This window comes from Grus americana, chromosome 6, assembly GCF_028858705.1.
Source record: "Grus americana isolate bGruAme1 chromosome 6, bGruAme1.mat, whole genome shotgun sequence".
NCBI classification, from domain to species: domain Eukaryota; kingdom Metazoa; phylum Chordata; class Aves; order Gruiformes; family Gruidae; genus Grus; species Grus americana.
The window spans coordinates 31,902,834-31,930,263 of record NC_072857.1 but is presented as its reverse complement, the minus strand read 5'-3'; the positions used below and the strand labels follow the sequence as shown (position 1 = coordinate 31,930,263).

Here is a 27,430-nt window from a genome sequence, read left to right as displayed (position 1 = left end):
ATTTTTAAGTAACATTTCCCATTCAGTCATTATTTTCCCCTAATCCTTGCAACGAGAGGAATAAAAAAAAGCAAATGAACCACAAAGCTAAGTAGGAGCAGTCTCTGAGAGATTAAAGAAATATATCCTATTTATCAATCTGCATTTTACAGACATATCCCAGAATAAAAGCCACATTGAAAAAAAGTTTTGGTTAATAATTTTCCACGCAATCAAAAATAGGATGTGTACAAAAGACAATTAGAAAACAGGGAAGGCATATGAAAGGAAAGATAGAATGAGTAGAGATCAAGGTTTTGGGTTCTAGAGAAAGAAACTGAGCTTGGGAAAGCTGAGGAGCTGAGAAAATAGCAAGAGAAGGGTACCAGCCTCACTACTCATATCACTTCATGTTTATTGGCATGGGATTTCGCATTCATTGGCAAGCACGATCCCTAATTTAATGCTGATAATTCTGAGTTGAAATAGTGCACTGACTATTCACTGATCTCAAAGGACTTGCCAGAGATGTTAAATGCTAGGAGACCAGTTCTACACATGGGGAACTGAAACACACAGAGTTTAAAGTAAAGTGGACAAAATCTTACATAAACTCAAAGATCTCAAGTCTTCTAGTACCTATACCAGTACCCTCTCTGTTGGATAAGAGCAAGTCCCTTTCAGCTTCATTAAGATGCATCAATTGTATCTCAAAAGTATTCATATACCCTAAACAGAATCAAACTTTCTAAATTCAGGCTCTAAAATAGCTAAACAACCAACCTTCAGTTCTTACTTCCCCAGGAAAGTCAAAAGGAACTTGTTAGAATCAGGTTTAATTAAATCCATTTTGTAGGGGGGAGGAAAACACCAGAAAGGAGTAATTCCTTGACTTACCACCACTGCCTGAGATAAAATTTTGACAGAGCTCCTGGGACTATATTTTATCAGTGGTTTGTGGCTTCAGGAGAGTGACTGGGCTAAAGTTTAAGGCTGTCGTTATATTTATCAAGGCACTAAAAACTCCTCTACTGGAAAGTAATCTCATGCAAACAGTTTAATGATCAACAGTTTCAGCATCTCTCTACTTCCATCAAGGATTTAAAGCCATACTGTACTCATTATTATAGTTTCCAGTCTCCTGAAGTATGCAAAATAGGATAAAGTAAAACTGAAGAGCTGCAATGCAAGTTTTACCTGAATGTTAACATCTGCCCCATTATTCACTAGTAGTTCAAGACACAGTGCTCCGTGAGTGGAGGCAGCAGCAAAATGCAAGGGAGTGAATCCATTATTATTAGGCTGATTTACATTAGCACCATAGTCAATCAGCTCATTAACAACAGAATCCTGACCATTGTAACAGGCAATGTGAAGTGCGGTATTTCCATAGATGTTCATTTCATCAATCTAAAATGAGACAAGGAGACACAGTTAAAATCACAGACATCAGCTTATCATTTTACATAATGCATCACATACTGCAAATGGAAATAGCTGGAGGCTTCAACTGTCATAGTGCATATTTCTCACCAGGAAATTTCATTGACAAAAATATACTCCCAGAGAGCTTAATTTGGAATCCTTTACCTTTACTATTATTAACTTTTTGTCTTACTGGCAATTTCTAAAAGCCGATCTGAAGCTCAAAGCTGATAGCACAACTATGTAATGATAATGATGATGATGACAAAAGTTCAAACAAGCTGGAAAGCTTTTACATATAAGTGTGAAAGTAGGAAAAATAAAAAGCTCACAATCTTTATTTAAAAAAAAAAACCCAAACCAAAACCCACCACACTACCAACTATTGAATTTTTGTGAACAGAATCAGGCTTAAGAGCTCTTTCCACAAATGTCTTTTGGGAAGGGAATGAAGGTGTCTGAGTGAAGGGAAGGTGAAACTGCACAGCCATTTACACTTCAATAAGAAACCACTTTCAGTAGCTCAGTATTATAAAGACGTAATTAAGATTGTGTTACTTCTTGATGACCAGCTTAGAATTCAACTGCTGTTCTGTAAAATAGGACAAGACAGATTGTACAAAAGACTCGGGGATGACGCGAATACCGTTCCACAAAATACAGCAGTCTCAAAGATCATATCCCCAGTAGCAGAGAATGTGGAAGTTAAAGGTAGTTATTAGCATAGTACTGCTAATAACAGGAAACACCTATTCCCCTTCAACTTCATAGTCGACAGCCTATGAACACAGACTTCTGACATTTTTTTGGCAGGTCAAGTCAGCAGGTTATAGAGCTGGCAAATACAATGTCTTTATTTGACATCTCTAATTAACCAGTGCAGACTCTTCTGGTCATCTCACTGCTGCTTTGAACCGCTGAATTGACAATATTAGACGGAGAGAAGTCTTTGCCCTAAAAAAAAAAGAAGGATCTTTTCCAGAGTGAAAATAATCCTTCGTCTTCCCTCTGTCAACTACAGAGAAAATACAGGTCCCTAAACTTAAACAGCCTGAGCTGCAGTTTAGTAAAGTACACAGTGTATATCTTGAGAGCAACTGCTCATCGTATCAAAGGGAATGCTGAGCCAAGGGAGGTTTCATTATTCCATCTTCCTCTGCAGGAACAGCATACATTTCCTGATTTCTTCAGCAAGGTGGCCTGGAATTTACTGTCCATATCAGGCATTTTTTATCCCAGAACGTTTCCTGGCTCTTGAAGTAATAAACCACATGAAGCACAAGGTGCTTTTCATGGTCCAGAAAATGGGAACTATTTTCTTTAAAAGCTCTGCCAATATCTGTAGCAGCATCCATAAGAAAGAGGGAAAAAATATCTTCAAATAGTGAAAAACATGGAAGCCTCAAAGAGCACGTTACCACATACCTCTACCCCCAGGTTAAGGAGGTGTTTCACAATGTTAATCTGCCCATTGGATGCAGCTGCATGAAGTGGGGTGTAACCTTTCTTGTCTTTACAAGTCACCTCTGCACCATGATTAATCAGTAAGGCAACAACTTCCAGATGACCTTCAAAAGATGAAAGATAGTAATCAATGAGTATACCATCCTATAGCATCACTTGTCCTAAATTACTGCTTTCTTGCTAACACACTGCTCCTTTTGCTGCTGTTTCACAATGCACTCAGAGTTTTACAAGGGGGAAAAAAGCATTTTTGTAAATGTTCTTAATCCTAGCTCCAGGCCTTGTCAAGAAATCCATGCAATAGACATTCACCTTCACCAGATGTGTCTAATTTCTCTTTACTGAATTAGTTTTCCAGTCATTAAGAGAACAAAATGACCTCTCTCTCCCATTTATTTCTCTAAAAATAACAGTTTGTGGTTTATTCTCCCCATTACAGAAAGAACAGTGAGCACAGGAGCACAACAATGCATACAGGTCTCCCAAAAGAGCATCCTGTTCATGTCATCTGCAAACACAACTGCTAACACTTGTTGGTTTTTGTTAGCAATACAAAATATCGTTAATAAATGATAAAATTAAGGAATCCTCTTTTCCAGCAGCATTGAGGATACAGAAAACTAAATTTTCAAGTGAGTGCAGAATTTGATCTAAAGCATACCAATACAAACACAGGAATCCATTGATCTTTGGATCAGGTTTCTGACTCTCCAAAACTGTATCATTAACACAAAACCATGCAAAAAACCCTGAATGTAGGTCTAAAAATGTTTGAATCTGAACTCTTAGTCTGTACACACATACTTAGTCTGCAAACTAAAATAATTGCAATAGCCTCAACAGTCACACTGATTGAGAGCTGACTGCCATCAAATTGATGGGACATCTGTCTTCAGGAGTGAAATGCCTACCCCTGAATTAGGATCTCCCTATAGAATACAGAGGAAGAGCTGAGCACCTCAAAATGCAACTTATAAGCCACCTGTATCTTCAGTTTCCTCCTCTCCCTGAAGGTTTCAAACTTTATGGTCTGCCTTCCCAGATGGTACTCTAACCACCAAAATTAAATCAAGGCTAAATGAGGAATAGTCTTTATTGCTTCATGTTGAAGCACAGCTGTCTTTCTTAGAATTAAAAATTTATTATGTCAAACACCATATAAAGTTGCACACCATCTGAGTTGTACAGCACTGAGTTGACAAAGGCAGCTCTGGTCATGCGCAGGGCCTAGGACACTTTACGGACAAAGTCTGAAGTGCCCAAAGATATTTAAGCATTCAAGAAAATACATGAGGATTTACAGGATAACATGCTCAAGTTTCATTATCTAAATTCTGTCCAAGTTACACTACAGACTCCTAAATCCCATTGCTGATTTAGGCCTTAAATGTTATCTAAATATTTTGATAAGTACATCATGAATTTCTGAAAAGGATTAAGAGCAAAAGAGATGTGGAATTACAAAGCACAGTGTAAAAGCCTTTCATGTCTACAGAGTGGAGTTCAAATCTCACTAGCTCAAAAGCCAAATCACATTCATTGGCAAAAGTCTTTCCATCTGTCTGTGTATATGAAAAAAAATGCACAATATGCTTTTCTCACAGTTTGAAATCTCCTATTATCTCATTTCCAAAAGTGCCATGATTAAAATCAAGGCTTTGACAGGTTAGATGAAAGAGTTCCTGGCCGAGGGCACACATCACCTCACAAATTATAATCTGGAATATACTGCTTGGCCAACAAAGGCTCTTGAACAAGTGTGACCACTATCACAGGCAATCTGGTTCTAGTATTTTTAAATTATAATGCCCCACTATAAGAAATTTTCCTTTAGCTTGAAAGGACTGATAAGGTCAATTGATTTAATTAAGCAGTATTTGGTAACACCACTGATGTTTTGAATAGATGAATCGGTTGCTCTGGTCTACTCTGGAATAAAAGATGACAACTTGCTCTTAACAGGAGGAAAGCCTCTGAAGCACTTTCAAACAATGTAACAACTTAACTACTTATAAACATAGATAAACAGCAAAATTTATGATTGTATTTAGCTGCATTTTATATGAAGTAGTTTTTAGCAAAACTGAAACAAATATAACCTTTTTCAAGCCCAAATATACTTCGGGCTGGGATTAGAGTCAGAATAAAAAGACATAAAAAGACACAAAACCCCACAATTAACTGTGTTAAAAAGGAAATTGCAGCCAAGTTCTCACCAGCTGCAAAACCATAAATGGACAGTGTGTATTTAGGTCAGCTGAACCCTTCCCTCTTCAGGGTACATACAACGCTCATTTTCCATGGCCAGGTCTGTTCTTGTCCATTGTAAAACGTGCTGTTGGTTTGAGAACAGGAAATTAAAAGGAAAGAGCAACAGCCCAAGCCTTACCCATGTATGCTGCCCAGTGAAGAGCTCTTCTGTCCTTTTTGTCAAAAGCATTGATGTTTGCCCCCTTGGCTAAGAGCAAGTTCACCATCTAGAAGTAACAGCAGTAAGTAAACCAACCCTGTAGATCACACACGCAACAGTTTATAACAAATCATTCTAACAATAAAGTTGGGATCACAAAATCCTGCTTTTGAATGATAAGTTTGTGAATTACACAAATACTGTTCAAAGCTGTGTGCATTAATGACATGGACCGGTGATGGCCACAAGTAACCAGGGCACGTTCAGTGTCCACAGAGGGAGCTGAGAGCAGGCAGGGCGCTGCTACTCCAGTGTGCTTCAAATTCAGCTTGGCAAACAACCTGGAAGAGAAACAGGCCTGGAAGAGAAACATAGCTCTTGGTTTTTACTGTTAAGACCAATTTAAAGATTTTTCTTGTGGGCTGGGACAAGATTCCTCCAGACCATGAGGTAACAAACCCTAAAATCTGCTTGATCTTTTAGAAAGGAGTGTCTATTTCTTGCCACACCACAGTGATTTTCTTGAAGTTCCCATGTGTCCATGGCAGGGAGGACAGGCACCAGGCTGCTTAGTATATGACGCGGGAATTTTAGACAGCGTGGCTAAGAGGTAAAAAGCTGCTTTCCCCATTGACAATCATCCAACATTAAACATAAGAAAAATAAGTGGAGGAAAAGAAAGGAAACTAAATGGAAAACACGTTCAACAACTATCTTTTCCAGCAAAACATTCTAAAATAATAAATTACAGAGCTGGATGATTGTCTTCCTCTCATACACTGCTTTGCCACAGGAAAGAGATCAGCTAATAACAGCATATATTCAGTTAACATTTCTGATACGCTCTATCCAAAAGCTCAGGAGCTTTAGATTATGATGGTTAGACTCAAGCATTACTATCTTTTTCCCCAGAGTGCAGTATTTTAAAGGCCAAACACCATCTTCTTTTTTACAGGAATTATCATTTCTCTTCCTTCTTTTAATTACAGTACAATTGACCAACTTTTGTTGACAGACGCCTACTGTTCCAGTGAAAGAGTTTTTATTCCATATCTAGATCTTCAGGTGTGGAATGGGCAAATGAGAATCCTTTCACCCAGATCTAAAGACACTAGCAAAACCCTTTACATAGGGGCTTTATATACAAAAGTATGTTTTTTCATAGAGAAACAGTAATTAGATTAGAAGGGTTTGCTTGGGTAAGATAAGTAGAAAAACCAAAAGCACATTTTCTGGAAGGTTAATTAGAAAAGCAGACCGACTAGAACTCAAACAGCTGAACATTTCTTGAGCATTAAATGAATCCACCAGTTTTCCCTTCTTTCCATTCTGCCACTCTTATTTTTGCAGGCAGTCAAACGCTAAACAGCCAAGGACACCTCTGAGTTGCTGAAGCCGGTGGTGCAGCCAGCTCTCCAAGTTTGCATGCACACCTCACTGGCACGCCAGCTCTGTACAAGTACTTTCCAGCCATTCTCTGATTTCTGCAGGTAGGAAACCTGGCACACAGTTTGGAAAGCAAGAATCGTGGGGTCAGGGATATGGGGCTCAGTCTAGACCCAGCCACAGCAGATCGTTTGCACTGGGAAAATAAATAAATCAATCAAGGATCAATTACGCTCTTAAACAACTCACCTCAATGTGGCCATTCAGAGCTGCATGGTGCAATGCCGTCCGCCCCCCTCGATCTGAGACGTTGACGCTGCTCAGCATGGGGATGATGACTTCTGCACACTTCACTGCCTTGTTCGCAGCTGCCACGTGCAACGGTGTCTGCCAGTTCTTGTCCCGAGCATTGACATCGGCTGAGTGCTTAATCAATACTTGCACTGCTTCCTGCAACGGCAACACAGTTATACCCATAAGCAAGCAATTCAAATAAATACAGGGCCCACATCCTTGACAGCTCGATCATACTACCTACGTATATTACTTCTGCATACCAGACACGGCCAGGAGGAGGGAAAGAGAACAACATTTACCTAAGCAACCTCCTGGGCTAGGGAAATGGTATTTATTGTTGATTCAAATGCCAGTGTACGCATCATCTTTGCTGTCATTTAGAGCAGTGCCCCCACAATCAAAATTTCCCAATTTGATTTTAGGATGTACAAAGCTGCCTATGCAGAGAGCCCAACCTGTTTGGCTGATTAACCTTCAATACCTCAGTCATCATAGCTGTGCTCTCATGGAAGAAGAGCTCAGTTACAGATATTATTTACAAAATGAAAAGCACATCATTTTGGGCAGTGAAATTTATTTATAAACAGGAAAAAGGAGGAAATAAAACAGAATATATGAAACCAGAATTTTAGCTTTGCAAAAACATGTGAATCACAGACAGGGGTTGATGCTGGTGTCCCCAAGTTAGCATTAGCATTCCTTCCCTCCCCAAGGGCTAAGTACAGGCCAAGGGTCTTCACTGCAACATCCATTCTGTCAGCCTGAGACCAAACAACATCTTTTAAGGTTAATTTTCTTGGTTAAAAGTGAGCATTTCCCAGTGAGAAAATGTACTGTTCTCTCTTGAGAGACTCACTGGAGAATTTACAATCAGTTCTTTTCTGTTTCTCCTCATGCATCTGCCATTAAGCAAGTCAGATAAAAAACCAAGTCTCTCTCAAAATTACGTTTTGTATCTTCTTCCTTTTTTCCCCACAAATAAACAAAATACAAAGGCACCACTGGGACATGGTAGCATTCAAGTAGCCTTGTCTGCTAATTACAACTCACAGCTGGTAAGCGAGAGAGCCCTAGTCCTACATAGTACTTTATTCTTTTTCCATAAATTGAAAAGTTTTCTGGTAAGCGCAGCCAAAATTTTATTAATGAATAACCAACACATACAGTGTATTTAAATAGCACTTTTGTATTTAGAATGGCCCAGGAGCACGCTGCAGTCTGTATCAACAATACATCCATTACTAGGAGTTTTAGTTCTTTGACCTCAACCGATCTCAGCAATTTCATTTTCTACAGCCATCTCACAAACTGTCCTCTAACAGATTGGTTCAGTTAGTGACATTGCACCTCTTACGGCATCAATAATGGTATATCACTGTTGATGTCTCAACAGGATTTTCTTTTTTAAATTACAGGCCTACTATTTTAAAAGTCATTTCAATGTAATTCACTGGAGACATACCCAGCTGGGACATGAAGTCAGCAGGAAAATTCCTGCACTTTGACTCTTAATGAAGGAAGGAAAAAGTTAAAGGAGAATTTTTAGAACTAAATAGTAAGGAATGAAAAGTCAAAGCTAAAAATATTTAGCCTTTTTTAAAAAAAACATTTACACATTTTTGTTTACATCAGCAAATCTGCTTCTCTATCAGATTTGGGATCAAAATGTTAAAACCCTTACGGAGAAGTTTTAATTTTATTGCTTTTGAGAGCATGAGTTATACCTTTTTATTAACATAATTTTTACGCATGCATGCAGCCACAGCTATTGGTGTAAGCCTCTGCATTCAGTGTTTCAGGCTATCCCAAGTTACCAGAGTGAAATCCCTTTACTTTTTCAAGCTGTATAAGGCTGAAAGCTGATACATCCCTTAACAATCCTACACAGACACACTTGAGGGTTGTTGATTTGTAAATAAACATTTAAATCCCTACAGCCTACTTGAAAAATTATTACGATTTAAGTAAAAATCTGTTCATGCTTTTAGTCAATCTATAAAAAGGGTGCAAGGATATAGCTTCTGAATCTTGTGAAAGCTTCATAATAAAAGATTGATAATAAAACTTAAAACTTGTAGATGATCATTCTAAAATCAATTGAGCTCACAGGAACTTCAAAAAGCACACCGAATCCTACTGGTCAATGAATTCACCTCCTACTCTCATTGTGAACTGTGAATTCACCTATTGCTATCTACTACTATCACCATCAGCTTCGTCCTGCTGATATTGAAGCTGCACATTTGTTAGCCTGTGCAGTAAAGTAAATGCAGCACTGGAAAAGCCTCAAAACATTGAGTCTGTTTCAAAATGATTAGCAAAAGTAGCAATTATCATATAAATAACAAAGGAAAAGGACCAGCAGAAGAAAGCTATGTGTGTTTCTAAAACATAGAGCAGCACGTGAAATGGCATCAAGGGCTGGTGCCTTCCCCTGCTGCCTCACTATTGCACCAGGGTACTCACTTCGAGGTACCAAAACTGCAGGCAGACTGGGAGACAGTTTCTCTTTGTGCAATTGGCCTTCAGCTGACAAAGAGTTAAAGATGAGACACAAACCCATAGAAAGACATAAATTTTCTGTTAGGACTGTCACTGACAATAAAAATCATGTACTCTGACACATCCAAAAAAAAAAGAAAAGAAACCGAACACATTGCAATTACCGCATGAGAAAGATTGTGGCTGGTTTTTAAGGTTTAAGTTTGACCTTTGTTTTCCAACATGGCTTTTTGTATTTTGCCTCATTACAGCATTCATACTCCATCAGATATTCCTTTCAGAGGGTTTCGGCGGATGCCAGCAGCTGGGAAGCTCAGCCAACAGCCAAACAATGCCCAAGTTCAGAAGCAAGCCCAGGATTCCTGCCTCCAGGCTTGGCAAGCGCTGGGACTGTTACGGAGGTGATTCGAGTCCATCAATCTCTGGAAGACAGCCACTCTCTGTCTCTTTTACAACCCCTCCCCTTGCCCCCAGCAGCCAATTCAGTCTGCAGTTGGGCTCACTGTTAACTAAGTACTAGGAAGATAAAAGTATACAGGGAGGTCCAAAATGGAAAGCCAAGAATAATGGTGCGGTTGAAAACACAGTCATGCCTGAGCTGCATTCCTGATAGTTATTGCTGCTCCTTTTTGAGATAGCAATGGAAAAAGTAAAACATGATGCCAGAAGATTTCTAGCTGTCAAGTAGAAGAAATATGGGCTAACTCTCCTTTATGCATGAATCAAATGCATTAACAGAAAACCTAATGGATGCCTTGAAATGCAATTAACCAAAACAAACTATGTGGTAATACGTGCTGGATCACACTCACATCCACTCCCTTCTGGCATGCGCACAGCGTGCAGACATCCATATGGATTTATTTGTCTTTATTTCACCACTTGAAGATGACGTGGCCACTGTAGACCACCGTGGACTCTATCCCACTTCAGTCCTGGTCACTGACTCCAGCTGACGGTTGCTCAATATGACTTGCTATGGTAACGTAAAGCATTCCACAAGACGAAAATCAACCACATTAAAGCTGAAAAGCAGCTATAACTAACTTGTAAAAGCTGGCCTCCAGCTGCAATGCTAAAGGCCCTTCACATAGAAAATGCTTTCCCTGTTTGCGTCACCATGCTACCTACTACAGGTCTCAATGCTTTTTCCCCAGCATGTAGTTTACATACAAAAGCAGGGTAATCAAATCTTACTCACTTCACTTCTTGAAGCAACAGCTCGATGGAGAGGAGTCAGCCACATATTGTCCTTGGCATTAACACGAGCGCCTGCAAGTAAACAGCAGAGGTTACATCTGTGTCTTGGGTGTGACATCGAAAGCCTTGCCTGGCTGGTTTCCTGGTAACCGGAGCTGAGCCCTACGTGGTACTCTCAGCACTCCCCACCACTCTCCTGGCACCCTGCTCACCTTAGAAATGCGCTTCGAGATCCCACATCAGTAGGAGCTGAAGCGTGATTCAGAAAGAAAGGAACTGGATAGGTTGGGCTATTATCAGGAATAGCCTTGTTTATAGGACACAAAAGAAACAAGATTTGTTGTAGGGGATTACATATGTATATATGTATGTACATGTATGTCTGTGTATATGCATTTTTTTAGATCAACTGATACAGCTGGGAAAAAAAAAGCAACCCTTTGCTCAGAGCACTGCTGCTGTCTGCAGACATAATGAAGGGAACGAGTCTGAACAATCGTCTCTTGTTTTCGGCTCCATCAGGCAGACCACTAAAAGATATAACCGCTTCCCTGCTTTGCGAATCTTGCTGGGATCAAGAAAACAAGACCGGGAAATGGACAGGTTGAGGATGAAACCAGGCACTTACTACCTCAGCTTCTGTGGGTGTTATTCAGCAATCAGAAGAGGGATGAAGGAGACTATCCGTTTGCCTTCTGTGCAGTTCAGCACTAATGTGCACTCCGACAAAGACAGCTGCACAAGAAGATGGGTTTGGGGTGGCTTGCCAGAATAAAGGATAACAGAAGAATATTTTAACAACTACAGTGGTGCTGGCTGACTGCAGACAAAAAAAGAGGATCCTGTACGTTTGTGTGATAAAACAGATTTGTTTGAAAGAAATATTAAAGCTATTCACTGATGTGATACCCCAAAAAGGAGATCTAGTGAAAAGGACTAGAGAAACTAATTTTAAAAAGGGCTTAACTTGAAAACGCTGTACCTCTCAGGTCTGCAGGTTGCAGTGCTAGTCTGAGAAGACTAGCACGTGCAGGAAAATTTTAGAGAAGCACAACCATCATGCACATAGCCTGGATGAGCCTCTGAACTTCACGAACAAAGAGATTCTTAAGCTTCATTTTGCACCATAACTTAAGTGCATACAAAAGCCTGTAATTAATAAATCACACTCTCTGAATCAGAAGTACTTTCCGAGAGCCATTTCTCAGGAACATTAAGGCGCTTGCCTCTGAATCACAGCGGTTACTGGGAACTGTGCTAGATAATCAGAGAAGAAACAAGTTCTTTCGTATTTCCACAAGTTGGGATATAATTTTTTGGCTGCAAGAAAAAGAAAGCCACTTTCATAACTATTGCAATGATTAGAGGCAATCCTCCGAACTCACCTCAGAACCTCATACCTGGTGGCACAAACCTGCCTTCGGGAAAAAACACCCTTTAGAAAAGACAGGAGTTTCAAAGGCTTTTTGAATGAATCTATATAAGCCAAGAAGCTGTTACATTCTTTTGTCTCCCTAAGAAGGCCACTAGTGTTGATACACCTTAGTGTCCTGCCCTTTGCCTACACTGTCCGAGGCTCTAGGGGCAGGTAAGGCAACAGCCTCCTGAAGCTGCCAGACAGGACTCCAAGGCACTTTACATTATACTGATTTGGCCTGATAAGGGTCTTGGGCATGAAGATGCCTAGATAAATTCCTAATGATTGCCATCAAATACCTCTTTTGGGGTTCAGAAATTTATTTTGTATTTGACTTGGGGTTTTGCCTTTATGTTCTTAGCTAAGGTTTCTTTTGGTTTATTTCTACCCATTCACTAACTCCTACAAGCAGATGGCTGCAAGTCAGAAAGGCTTATGTGTGGAGTAGCAAAGTGCAACAAACATGTCATTCCTCAATATTCAACAACTCCAGTGGCATTGGTGAATACAAAGATGATTAGAAAACCTAGGGAAGTGTCTCCTTCAGTAGCTATTCATGCCTTTCATTGATCCACTCACCCTTTGAGAAACTGAAATAGTTGCCGAGAAAATAGCTAAAGAAAATAATAAAAGCAAAACAATACCAGTATAAATAAAATAATACACAGCATGTTATCAGCCTTTTCTTCCTCAGCTGTTTCCCACATTACCTCTGTGCTTTGGGGCTCTTTATGTGACAAAGTGAAATTGCTCTTACATATCTACTTCAATGCACTGACTATGTTTCTGATTTGTTTTTAAAGAGCTGCACAATTTAGCTGTTGCCTGTTACAGAAGCCGCTGTTGTCCATTTTCTGAGGTACACATTTTCTGAAGAGCTGTTTTGAAATGTTTCCCTCTGTACTGCCCATTTTCTTCACCAAAATTCATCTTTTAGTTTCCCTTGCAGGCAATGGTTAATGACAATAAAAAACTTCACCAGTACTGATGCACTCCTTCAGAGACAGAAAATATCTGCCATTTTAAAGGAGAGCAAGTGGAGGCACCCTGGGAGCAATGCTCATGCTTTCAAAGTTGTCCTCTACACTTCATGAACCTGAGTGTCCATCCTGTGACAGCCCAGAGGGACAGCTCTTTGAAAACACAGAGCAACACAGAAATCCAACTCAGACTAAGTGCTCTACAACACGCTAAGGCACCTAAAGTCAGCTGTATCCAAAAAACAGAAGCTTAAATTTTCAAGTCCATCTCACGACACTTCCTCAAAGTCACCCAGAAATTCAGTGTCCCTCTCTTGACTCTGGACTAAGTACCTTAACCATGTTTCAGTGCACTTCCTACAATACTTCATGAATTAATATGTTTGTTTACAAGGACAAGAGGGCTGATACACACTCAAATTGGTGTACATGATGTCCTTCATAGTACAATCTTTCTTGAAAAGACAAGCTGCTTTAAAGATTTCCCTTAACATCCTTCCAGGTAGCAACAGCAATCACCCACCCCATAAAATATCCACTTTTAAAAAAGCCTCTTCAGAGAAGAATGTTTTCTCAGCCTTGTCCCCTGAACTCTGCCCTCAGGGGTGGTTGTACCCGTGGGCCCGAAGCAAAGAGTGGGCCATTGGATTTGCTCTGTGAGGCTGAAGTAGACAACATAACGCATAACGTTACAGATAAAATCAACAGAGAGGAAACTTTCTGTAATCCATTCTTCTTTAATAAGGCTGTTTTGTAATCTTTGCCATCTTTCACTCTCCAATTTTTCTGCCAAAAGAGGAAATAAATCTGAAATCTCCTCTGTTCTTTTGAGATCTGAAATAAACAACCCGATGCTGTCTTTCAGGAATAAAGTTAACATCTCTTTATCCTAACCAAAGTACAATTTCCATCCAGCACATCTGCCAAATCCATCGGTCTCCAATAAATCTAGATTCTTCAATCTAATTCTCTAAAATTAGGGATGGTCAACAGAGGAAGGAAACTCTACTCTTCAATGTATTAATGACATTATTAACGTGCACCTTTCCAACTCCTGCTCTGAGATACACAGCAGCACACAATACAATACAAGGCAAAGATCAGCATGAATAAAATATAACAACAGAGCAGCACCAGCTGATAGATAGAACCAGGACCCACAACACGAGAGGATCACAACACCATGCTAGATGTGAACCCAGGAACCAAAGAGCCTGGGAATATCTACATGGCAGAAACAGGAGGTTGGGCAGGAGCTCCTCAGAGGCAAATCCGAGTCACTTGCTAGGGAGGGATATGGCCTGGGAATCCCACCAGGTGAGAGCACACAGGTCCTGGGTCACTCTCATGAAAGAGAGAAGAGATAGTCCTGGAATATCCTCCAGATACTCTTAATCCTGAAGTCTCAAAGCCATGGCAATGGCAGAAAGAGGACTGCCTCCCCTTAGCCTGCCATAAAAGAGGAAGGCCTGAACATGGGTTCAAGTTACACAGCACCTTCCCCTGCTGCCTACATGCCAGGGATGGACCAGAATCCAAATCCGCATGCCAGGGCTTACCAGGAACCCTGCCGAAGCATGCTGGGGTTTGTCCTTTTCCTCAGCTATTGTGCAATGTATGAAGGATGGATGTCAATATTGCATGCACACCCCCACTGCATAAACTTCTTGCCAAGAAGCTCAGAACCTTCTGAAAGCACACATGAAAATGAAGCCTGTATTTGTCCAGACAGTTCTTCTTGCACATCCATGAATGCGTCATCATACAGAGCTTCATTTAAGTGAGATGGTTACCCTGGTCCTTCTTCTTGACAGAAAGAAGGTGAAGAAGAACTGCTCAAAGCTCCATGCTTTCATATAGCCTGGAAAAACAAACCCACACAGCAAATTTCCTCAGTTTGAACCATGTGATTATGGATCAGACCTTTGAGTTGGTGTAAATCTACCTAGCTCTGACATTTAACGGGCCAAGGTGATTCATACCAGTTGAGGGATCTGGCACTCTCTCTCCTGTATTAATTCCAAACAGACTCCATTTCAGTGGCTACCTAGAAAGCTGTTTCTGGTCTGTCTCCAACCGCCTGGGCAGAAGTTTTATTCATTAGACACTACATTTATTTGTGCTGCCACCAGTTCATGGGCCACAAATCTCAGAATGTGCTTATCTCATTTAATTTCTCTCCTGAGCCCTGTACAAAATGCAATGGGTTGCTACTCCTCCTAGCTTCTACTCATGCTGAGAATATTATTGTTTGATGCCAACAGCAAGCACTTTTGTGCTTTCTCTCTTGGAAAACACCCTCTCATTTTAAGTCAGACAACAAAGGTTTTCTGCTTATGTAACTAAATTTTATGATCAGGTTAATCTTTTGTGAAACACTTTTACTAATACAGTTTACTGAATGAAGAGGTAAAGCAAAGGGAAGATGCTGCTGTTGTCTTTGGAGCCTAGTTCACAGAGAGATCACAATAACAGAGAGGTGATTATAATAACTCATAAATCTGCTCCTCCAAACCTCATAAAACTCCAAACCTGCTCTTGGGTACAAGTACTGATGGCCATCATGAGTAATGATACTTCAGAGATTAAAGGACAATGAAAACGTTGAATATGCAACACGAAATTAATTTTGACTCATGCTGAGCTACTTGGGAAAAATTCACGCAGTTCCTGCAGACTGAACCCCAGCACAGTCCCACTGACACAAAGTCCAATTTTTAAAAGCCCACATTATAAGTTTTTCACACTCACTTGGATAGATAAAAAACCCCAAGATAAATCACCTGCAATTTATGCTGTTGATCAGACAAACCCTATAGCGCGGATGACGTTTTGGCAGTGAGGTGCTGAGTCCCAGAAGAATGCTAAAAAGTCTCCTTCCCTCATTAGGAACCTGATATAAAATAAGACATCTTTTTGATGCTACTGGGACTCAGGGGAGAAATGGGCAGAACTGCTTCACCTTTCTCTTTATGTGGATATTGCCTGTGGCTATTACTCGCAATCTTCTCACACCTGAATTATTCTAGCATTTGAGGTTGGAAATTAGAAGGTGCCTCACAATCACAAGACTGACAGTTCTGAAATAACTTCCTAAAAAAAATATGCAACTCATTTGAAGAGGCAGTGTAATCATCTGTGAAACCAATCATATAGCAAGGTTGCTTGCAAAGTGTTAGACATTTGTACCATAAGGTTCATTTCAACCCCACATTCTTAAACTACCATAAGCTTTACCCTTACAGTCCTCCAGTTTAGGAAAACACTGCCTTTGAAATCTGCAAGCACATCCAGGAGTTTACCATGAATTATGTGTACTTCTCAAGAGACATCTGCTTTATGCTTTGTTCTGACATGTTTTGATCATGTTTTTTGTCAGTACAACAGTTTGGAAATATTTTTTGATTATTTTTTTTTCCATAGCGCTTCTGAAAAGGTAGGTTAGCATTATATTCCTACTGTGAGCTGGAAAAAAAAAATCCAGGGGAAGTTAAATTAGCAGTGTCAGCATGAGGGATTAAAATGGTTCTTAGTCCAATATTAAAACTGTACTTCAGTCTTTATGTCACACACACAATAAATAGAGGTATTTTGAGCACCTATGGCCAAACCTCTATTAGGGTCCACATAGATGTATAAGAACTTTTGCTTTAGTTCGTGATTTCTCATTCTGAGACATAAGATGACAACAAACAGGATGAGCTTTTTGGCAATGCCCCAACAAAGCATTTAAACTAATATAAAAAGAGATTTATGCTTTTTAAGGGAGAATGTAAGCACTTACAAAAAAATGTTTAATATACTTTGATTTTCACTAAAGTATCTTAAGATAGTTTAGAAAAAACATATTGTGTGTGCACACACACATATATACATACATACACTTCTACCCTAAGAACATAGAATGTTTAGACAAACTTCTTTTTTTAAAACAAATTTCTTTTTTTAGGGACTACTCACAAAAAGGTCATACATTTCAAAAATATATCTGTTAGTATAGCTCAATTCCAAAAACCACCAGTTGTTCTACCTCTGATTTGCAAGTTCTTGTGTTTACATTTGTTTAGATACATCCTACTGCGCAGTTTCTAGTCTCCAGATCAGCTTCCCGACTCTTAGAATCATGTTTCTAATGTAAATACCACTTACAATTCAAACTCATTCATAACTTTTTTGCTACTGTTCCATAGTAATTTTTCCATAACAGGAATTCTTCACTTGTACTTCAGGGCATGAGCCCACATTTCAAATATGTACTTCAGCAAGTTTCTGAATCCACAAATATTGTCAGTTTGAATGCTTTAGAAGTTGTGGGTTTTTTTAATTAGTTGCTTTGTTTATTAATTCCACTCAGTCACAGTGCATGTTTTATAACTGTATCAACAAATTTAAATATATTTTCTAAGCTTGCAACAACTGCAACCAGCTCTATGAAACTCAGAAAGAGGCGCTGCCCAAAGCTCATTCATACATGCTTTGCTGGGTATTCCTTGTAGCTTTAAAATTAGGTAATTTACCAGTTAACAACAGTGAGGGACAGCACCTTACCTGACAAAATGAGAAGCTCAATGATGTCTGCATCCCCCAGGAATGATGCAACGTGAAGAGGAGTTCGTTTCTCGGCATCCTACAAAACCATAGATTGTCCAGTTATAAAACATGGTCAATAACTGCAAGTGTTAGTGTTAAAGAGCAACGGATTTGTATATAGCATTTATTTTTCTACGTATATTTTTGTTTATAATTAGAAATGCAATCTCAACCAGTGAAAGAACAAAATTCAAGGTCTGAAACAACACACTTCCTCCCAATAACCCTCAACTTATCACATGGTTCCACCAGACCTTGCAGAGACACTGTCTTTACTCTGATGTCTTGTTTGCAGGTAGATCAAATCAAATCTAAAATGAGGAAAGATGTCATCCTTGGGTCTCTTTCGGAAAGATTTTCCACTTTAAGTATTGAGGAAACATAATTCAGATGCTTCTGGACACCAGAGTTTGTAATGCAGTTTGCATCAACCATGTAACAGCAGACTTTTCAGAAGGGTATCTCTGCAGAGTAGTCTGGAACCACACACAAGGACAAGATGCAATCCTCTTAGTCTGCAAAGCCTGGTTGTCTACAACAGCCCAAAATGGGCTTATACACCTTGATCGACCTTTAAACACATATAATGCAAATATTACCAGTCAGGTCTGCATCTTTAAACTTAGAATAATTGCTAATAATGATATATACAACTTCTGAAATACATCTAATTTTATTTGATTTCTGAAATTTTCAGCCTTAGGGAGTCACATTTTCAAGATTTTCTTTTTTAACTCCAAGGGGTGTAAATTCAGCTTTTATAAAAACCTTTCTTTTATCGCTTTATTCAGACGATTCCAGAACATAGGCCTTTACAAGAAACTGCTAAACATTATAATGTGGGCGACAAAAATCACAAGAACTGCTAATATTGCTCATCATGCTATTCGACCCCTGTTTCCAGTCCTAAATGTATTTCATTTTGGTTTCTTAACCACTAATACAAAAAAGGTGTAAGAGACTTATCAAACTTACCAAATTACAACCTACCAGCACTAAATACTTGTAAACTGCTAACAGATTCAACACCACCTGCAAATGCTACCAGTATTTACACTCTCTCCTGAAACATATCTCTGAGCCTGTCAAGTAAAATATCACTTTTAAGATGCCCAAGAGGTCATGAATTGCAAGCCATTTTGGACTATCTTCAAAGTATGCTATAAACACGGACAAATCAGTGCAGCAGAACCATTTGTCATGAGAATTCTGCAAATTGTTTTCCAGCTCTGCGAGGCACAGAGACACTGGTCACCAGAATGAATTACCTTTAATTTTTATGTTTGTACATTTTTTCACACATACATCATGTACGCAGTCCTCGAATTCTGCTGCAGTGGGTTTTGGTCTTACACATTGGGCATGCACATAAAACACTCAAAACACAGATGACGTGGCATCCCGCTTGTCACAGGTCAGAGGGATAGATATCTTACAGCACTTCACCTCCTCACGTGGTAGGCAAATGAAAACAATATTAAGCAATGTCCATCCAGCAGTGTCCACTCAGGAACCAAAACCACAGGCTGGATTCTTATTCTTCAGGCTACATGAGTGCATACAAGACCTTTCATAAGTATTGCTTCATATCACCTACCCTAAGGCTATCCATGGCAAAAAATATGCTAAGACTGATCGAACAATTGTACAAAAATAGAATTGGTTTTATTTATTTTTTAGCTTGTTCATTTTAATGTATGGATCTCTCTCTAGCACAATGTAGTATTTGTAATAGCCATCGTACCTCTCACTGATAATTTTCGTGGCAGCTTCTTGCAACACAGCCAAGTTTGGCAACAGAACAGAGTAGTTTGAAGTTGAATGCTAATGATACAAGACCAAGAACTTTTCTATATGAAGGAACCAAGGTTATTCAGTCCTTTATTGATTATAAGCCATATTTTATACTAAACTGTAAATCTGATGGAAATTTGAGAATTGAGGGAGGAAAGCACATGAAACAGAAAAGTAGAAATTTTATCCTTCTGTAACAGGAATAACTCTCAGTAAGTATTCTCAGCTTTCACTTTTTAAAATCAATGAAAAATCCTATCAAATTAAGTGAGAATCAAGTCTTCAGAAAAAGATAGGTTTAGTCACGCAACTGAATTTAAGCTTAATTTCTCCAAGAGGAAAAAACACTAAAATTTCTCCATTTATCACAACTAGACAACAAATCAGAGTTCACCCTCACATGAACTAGCAGATGACAAAACCCGTTGTGTGGTACAGAAAATTAAAAACACACAAAAGAGCCCTACAGACAACATTTTCAGGAGTTTGGTGGGGAGAATTCTACATGCAACGCCTGCAGTGGAGTGTGCAGCTGAGCAACTCAACGGAGGAACATCCTTGAGTTCCTGTTTACGCTCTGCACAAGCCTGACACAGAAACAGAGGAACCAGGGCATCCAACCACACACCTTGCATCCTCCTCAAAGTCACGTACAACTTCAACACAACTTAAATTGCTCATTGGCTTTGTCTCTGGCCCATGCACTAACATCTATGCAGCTACACCTGTAAAAGTAGTACAAATAGTAAATTAACAATGATCTGAAACCTGAATGCTACAAACAGAGAGAGGAATAAAAAGAAAATTTGTCATTTCGGGGAAAGGTCTGGCAGTACCCCAAACCTGAACACACATTATCAAGGCAAGGAAAGGAGGTGGGGGAAGAAATGATAACAGGATTACAAATAGCATTAAGACAAATAATCAGACCTGCTTCAAGTGCAGTTCTATGAGGAACAAAAGGTCAGTAAGAGACAGTAGATAAGCTAAACAATGCCTAGAAAATCATGCTGAGATGAGATAAACATTCTCTCCCCAAAACTGTATTAGTGACTTATATTAGTCCACAGAAAAGATGCTGCTGCGTTTTAACATTATCTGTACACTTTAAAAAAAAAAAACCAAAAAAGAAGGTACAGACAAAGGAAATTAAGAATTTAACAAACAGGCAATCAAGGACAGAAGGCCTCAGCAAGAAAAACACTCAACACGGGCTTAAACTGTTCAAGTGATCACAGTGACACTGATAAGGCCCTTCACAGGCTTAAAGTTTGGCTAGTCCTTAAGTGCTTTACTGGATCAGAGCCTTAAAGTACACGAAGATTGTGAACAGTGGCTTGGATCAATCATATGAACATACATAAAATGTTCAGGGGCATTAAGAAAAAGGCCAACAATTTCTCCTCAACAGAGCCTACATCTCAAAGGAGATAATAGATTTGAACTTTTATATCAGCTGCAGCCGTTCAGATCACAAGATATTTGGGACAGAGTTATTTACTGTTAAAGTATAAGCACAACTTCTACAGAAAATAAATGTCTGTATCCTCTTTTTGTCACCAAACTGCCTGAGCAGGAATAATTCAGCACAGAAGGAGTTAATGTGCCACAGAAACCGAGTTAATGAAGTTTCATTGGTAAGAAGTGTTTGGATTCCCACCACCTTCAAGGCCAGCAATCTGCCTGGGTGGCTAAACTAAACTGTATTAGAGGCATATGAATGGCTACAACTTCCATTGATACAAGTCTAACCAAAACAATAACAGAAACAACCCTCCTGCTCATCAACCCCATTTACTGTTATTCCATCTGAGTATACTTTATTTAAAAAGCACGAAGTAGCTGGTACCATTAAAAACCTCCAAACATTCAGCTGGAACTTGACTTCAGGAAAATTAACTATTGGGAACTGGTTAGGAACTACTGAAGAGGCTAAAAAGCAAATGAGCAGTTACTTCTTGGGCTATTTACAATCGTTCAGAGCCAAAAGCTGATGCTGTACAAATAAAACCTCTGCCACTTCAGGATTTCCTCCCTCTCACAGATTCTTTTATTAAAGCCTGTAATTCACAAAGCAAATCGAAATGCTTAACTGTGAGCACCAGCTGGGAGGTGAAAGTCATGCTGTGTAACTTACGCCTGGTGTTCATTCTTCTGCTATTACAAGCACAGAAATTCCCGTCTGAAAACGCAGATCATGGTTCCAGCACCTCTCATCCCCAGTGTCTTCAGTTTAGGCTCAGAAACAAAGATTTTTCTGGGCTGAGTCATGGCCAAGTGCCCATGAGGTAGAAGAAGCAAATACTTCGATCTTCCAGACACAAGAAAAATTATCTTCCCTCTTTCCTTCCATGAGGCTGACAGTAGCTTTCGTGCTACAAAAAGATAACTTCTAAAATTAATTACTAATCCTAGAATAAGACTGTAGAAAGTTATCCTAATTAAAGGAAATATTTTAATGTTTATAGCAGTGAGTTTCCAATGTAAGGCTCAAAAGGTAGACTTAAGTAACTCCACCATTTTTATAAATGCAATATTGACTTGGGGGCAAGGGGGGCGGCATGGGAGCATACATCACTCATGAGTTGATCGGAAAAGCTGATTTAGAAAACTCAGGTATTTCAGGTTGACTTTAATGCCTTTGAAGAAAATAAAGCAGCTACAGCCAAACCCTGCCATGAGCTTTTAATGGCCTATACATCCTTAACTGTCTCAACCATTTTGAGGACACTGAACATGAGTCACCAGGACAGATATATATATATATATATATAACTTAGTACCCACTAGTATACTAGCATGCTGTACAAAGCAACTCAGAATATTTCAGACTCTCGGTAAACTCCAGCAGAATCTTAGAATCACAGAATCATTTAGGTTGGAAAAGACCCTTAAGATCATCAAGTCCAACCATTAACCTAGCACTGCCAAGCCCACCACTAAACCATGTCCCTAAGCATCACATCTACGCATCTTTTAAATACCTCCAGGGATGGGGACTCAACCACTTCCCTGGGCAGCCTGTTCCAATGCTTAACAGCCCTTTTGGTGAAGAAATTCTTCCTATTATCCAATCTAAACCTTCCCTGGCACAACTTGAGGCCACTTCCTCTTGTTCTATCACTTGTTACTTGGGACAAGAGACCAACACCCACACGGCTGCAACCTCCTTTCAGGTAGTTATAGAGAGTGATAAGGTCTCCCCTCAGCCTCCTCTTCTGCAAGCTAAACAACCCCAGTTCCCTCAGCCGCTCCTCATAAGACTTGTGCTCTTCACCAGCTTCGTTACTCTTCTTTGGCCACGCTCCAGCATCTCAATGTCTGTCTTGCAGAAAGAAGCCCAAAACTGAACACAGAGCTCGAGGTGCAGCCTCACCAGTGCCAAGTACAGGGCAATGATCACTGCCCTGGTCCTGCTGGCCACACTATTTCTGAATACAAGCCAGGATGCTGTTGGCCTTCTTGGCCACCTGGGCACACTGCTGGCTCATGTTCAGCTGGCTATTGACCAACACCCCCAGGTCCTTTTCCACTGGGCAGCTTTCCAGCCACTCTTCCCCAAGCCTGTAGTGTTGTATGGGGTTGTTGTGACCCCAGTGCAGGACCCGACACTGAGCCTTTTTCCACACACTCCAGGAATCTCCTAGACTGTTTCCTCCCTGCTGTATTGTATTTCCAGCAGACATCTGGTGAGTTGAAGTCCCCCACAAGAACAGGGGCTAGTGATTGTGAGACTTCTCCCAGCTGCTTATAGAATATTTTGTCTGCCTCTTCATCCTGGTTGGGTGGTCTATAACAGACTCCCACCATGATATCTGCCCTATTGGTCTTCCCCCTGATTCCTACGCATAAATACTCAACACTCTTGTCACAATCATTATCTCTAGACAATCGCAACACTCCCTAACATAGAGGGCTACCTCACTGCCTCTCCTTCCTTGCCTATTCCTTCTGAAGAGTTTGCAGCCATCCATTGCAGCACTCCAGTTGTGCGAGTCATCCCACCATGTTTCCATGATGGCAACTATATCATAGTTTTCCCACTGCACAATGGCTTCCAGCGCTTCCTGTTTGTTGCCCATGCTGCGTGCACTGGTGTAGGTGCACTTCAGCTGGGCTATTGATCCCGCCATATTTTTGGGGAGATAAGCCCTAATTCCTATGTGAACATTCTCAGGCACTTCTGTGGTTTCTAACATATCAATAACCCTTGTGTCTTTGCTGCTGTATGGACGTCCATCCCCTGCCTCCACTGAGACAGCAGACCAAAGGACCTTGCTAGCACACTGTTCCTCAAACATTGGCGTGCTGCCCTCAGGCTTATCTCTAGCGAGCCTGGTTTTATCCCTTTCCCCCTTCAAATATAGTTTAAAGTTCTTCCAATGAGCCCTGGTAACTCCTGTGCAAAGTTCCTTTTCTATCTTTGAGACAGGTGTACCTCATCTGTCACGAACAGGCCTGGTGTTGTGTAGACCAAGCCATGAACAAAAATCCCAAAATTTTGCTGGTGACACCAAGCTCAGAGTCAGGTATTCATCTGCTGACTCTTCCTTTTTCTTCCCCTTCTTCACAGTTCAAACATTGTATTTATAAAATATATAAAAATATTTATTTTCTAAAAGAAAAATATTTATTCTAAATAAAAGTCATACTGGTTGCCTTGCATTGCAAACATCAGTGCAATTTCATATTCAATTTCCTTACATAACTGAGAACTGTTCATAATTTCCTTCTGTAGAAAAAAAATCTCCATCACACTTCCCACTTAAATTAACAGCATATCAAACAGCACTATTGGAGGCTAAATACCCATGGAAAACACAGCTACTACCTAGCACCAAACTGTCACACTGTGTCAAAGCAGAAGCCTTCCAAAATTCTTGACTAAATCCAGAAGACTTTCCTGCACAGCAGAACTACATCTAGAAGAGGAACATTTACTTCCCGGATAGCTTTATTCTCCTGTAAGACTCCACAGTGCCAAAAAGAAAATCATCATTCCTTGGTCAAGAGCAGAGACGAGGGTCTGGTTCCCAAGATTACTGAAATACCACATTACTGTCTCTCTCAGTCCCAAATCAAACATGTCGCTCCAAACTGAACAACAAGTTGGTTTTCACATTAGTTATCCCAAGTATGCAAAGCCTTTCAGACTCACAATCCTAAACGTGTGCACACTTGTACCCTCAAGCATTTGTACCACCTCAATAAGCATGCTTAGTGCTATTACAGAAATATATATAACTTTTGTGTGTATGTGAAGATCTGGATAAAGGCTGAATACTCCTAACAAAGGCAGTCCTGCAAATCTATGCCTTACCAAGTAGGATAATGAGAAAAAGTAGTAATAAATGGCATACATCCATGTCTCTGCATAAGGACTTCCTTCTTGCTCTCCTTATTCTGTAAATAAACCACCCTCTAAATACACGGTCCTGCATGTAAGACACTGCAATCTCTGCTGGTGCCTCTGCAGACTTGCTCTGCAGCTAGAAACAGGCAGGCAATGCCCAGGGTCACTAGACCCGGGCATGGCTCGAACCCACCCCCAGCCTGGCCTACCAGGAGTTACTGCAGCCCACCCAGATCTGCTGGCTCTGCAGCTCTGCTTTAATGAAAATGAGCCAAATTCAGCTCAACCATTGCCTTCTCCTAATATATCTCGTTTTGGCGAAAGCGGGTGGGGAAGCATTTGCACAAGCAGCTCTTGACACCGGCAAGCAGTGAGAAGCAGCAGCTTTTCCAGCTGGCAGAGCATCAAGCAAAGAGGCTACGAGGATCAAGCCCAGAAGGCCGTATCAGCAACTGTGCCCCAACAGCAGAAACAGAAGCAACTAAGGTTTGGGAAAACAGATGTTGCCTTCAACAGTCTCACTGGTGGGGTGAGGGGGTATGTTATTTACTTTCCCCAGAAATATGAATGCAATAGAAGATATTCTGGGGACATCAAAGTTTTGCATATATTTTGTTTTTTAGGGTTCTATCCACAAGAAAATGCAGGATTAGGGGATAAAGAGTAAAAATGGAGGGAAAGTAATACCTGATTTGGCTTGCAAACATCTCATCAGTTATGGGGAAGAATATTGGAAGGGTTTTTTGCCTTTTTTGTTTGATTTGAATATTTTGAAGGGAAACTAAACTGGAAGACTGAGATGAAAATGGAAATTTTACAGGAAGGATTTTGGTTTAGTAGAAAATCATGACATTGCACATAAGAACTGAACTCTGCAGACATAGGATGCTGCACAGTTGCATGTATTATGAATCCCAGCTAACCAAGGGCTACCACTGGAATAATTCCTGGATTCTGGGGGTCATTCCCTCACATTCTTCCCAAAGTAAAAACAGCATCCCCAAAAATCCCTACCTACACACACATAGCACGATCACCCTGATATCTCTAAATGTACCAAACAGCAAGCGCAGAGGATGTCTACCTGAAACTAATCTGGTGGTCTGGATGGTCCAACCCAATACCCCAAATGCCTTGGGAAAACAGGCTGCTGAGCGCTGCCCACAGGCAGACCACATTTCCCACAGAAATAGCGCGTATTCAGTACTCAGTGGTAGGGAATCGCTCACCACCAGCCAAGTACAACACTGTCCGTGCCCTCAGGGTGCAAAAGTAGCATTGTGTTTCCCCAAAGCATAGCTAGGGACTGGAGAGGTCAAAGTGACGATTACAGTAGCAGAAGGAACTAAAACCACACTTCTAAGTCAAACAGTTACCGCTTTCACTTTGTTGCAAAATAGAAGCACAATTATAGCAGCATCCAGAATGTAGCCATTTCCATCGGCCTACACTTCCCAGCTTTGAAAGATACTAATTATTTCACCAGACAACAACAACAACAAAAGTAGCTTTCTAAACCTCTGACTTGCTCTAAACTCTTTCCTCTGAGATTAATTTTGTCTTAGGAACTATGCATATACATCCCTAATTTTGCACAGTTTTTCCATGTGCTTTTTTCTTCTGCCTTCCAAATACCTCTCTTGCTGCAATTTTTAAAACTTCAGAAATCCCCAAAGCTTGCTGCAAAAACAGAGTTTTATTTTGTTTCCCTGTCCTACCTATATTTGAACTATTTCAATATTAACACAACTAATCAAAATGATCAACAAAGGACAACTTGCTGCCAGTGTCAGAGTCTCCTCTCACATAAGCAACCAAGCACTAGAGAAACACCAGCATGGAAGTAATTAAAAACACCCTTAAAATAGTAACATAAGCACGCGGTGCAAATTGCGAGCTCACAGCACAAGCAGGGAAAATGTAACTTTTGATTTTTCGTTAGTGACATTTTGAGCCTTTGGCACTTGTCTGCAATCACTATCCAGAACCTAATCTTCAGAATTCCTGTTGACTGGTATTTTTCTAATTACTCCAAAGAATAGCTTTGTTTTTTGCTTCTGACAAAATAGCTGTTCAGGCAAAGCATTCTTGGGTGGACTTTTACCATCTTAAACAGGATTCTGGGCAAGATCATTCAAGTTCAATGACTTTTCTATTAAGTACTATGGTTTTCATCTATAAAATACATATTCTTCCTTTAATATTGCACCTGACAGTAGAGAACATCTCTGTAGCAACCATCACTACCATACTTGCAGCCAAAGGATATAAAAACATTTGAGAAGCCTATAGTAACCTTGTACAGGAAATGCTATTTTGAAAGACCAACATGAAGTACAGAGGAAATTGTAGGACTATCATGTTCATTTAGGTCTGGGGTTTGTTTATTTTGGTTGGTTGGTTTTGTTTTTTTTCTTTGTTTTTTTAAGACCATCAGGGAAAACAAATAAGGAGAAAACTCAAGGGAGATCACCCTTTAAAGAAGCACTTTTAGGAACTTATTTCAAGAAAATAACCAGGTACTGATAATCACAGGGAAAGCCTAACGTCAGTGTCGTCTTTGATCAGACCCCCCTTTTAAAACAACAGCAAATCTTTCCTTCCACTTGACAGTGAACGGAGTGGAGCTCCGG

At 40.1% G+C, this 27,430-nt stretch overlaps 1 protein-coding gene across 10 annotated transcripts in view; it reads right to left on the bottom strand.

Annotated features, from left to right (window-relative positions):
- The window catches only part of ANKRD44 (ankyrin repeat domain 44), a 148,469-nt gene that overhangs the window by 50,117 nt on the left and 70,922 nt on the right, over positions 1-27,430 (bottom strand). For all 10 annotated transcript variants that reach the window (XR_008577570.1, XR_008577571.1, XM_054829500.1 and 7 more), the window contains exons 3-8: positions 17,609-17,687; positions 10,665-10,735; positions 6,914-7,114; positions 5,258-5,345; positions 2,830-2,972; positions 1,177-1,389 (exon numbers count right to left, since the gene is read on the bottom strand). Coding sequence is in view for 8 of the 10 variants with exons in the window: in XM_054829500.1 (XP_054685475.1) it covers positions 1,177-1,389; positions 2,830-2,972; positions 5,258-5,345; positions 6,914-7,114; positions 10,665-10,735; positions 17,609-17,687 (795 nt within the window). In the remaining 2 variants the exon portion in view is untranslated. The remainder of the gene's footprint in view (positions 1-1,176; positions 1,390-2,829; positions 2,973-5,257; positions 5,346-6,913; positions 7,115-10,664; positions 10,736-17,608; positions 17,688-27,430) is intronic.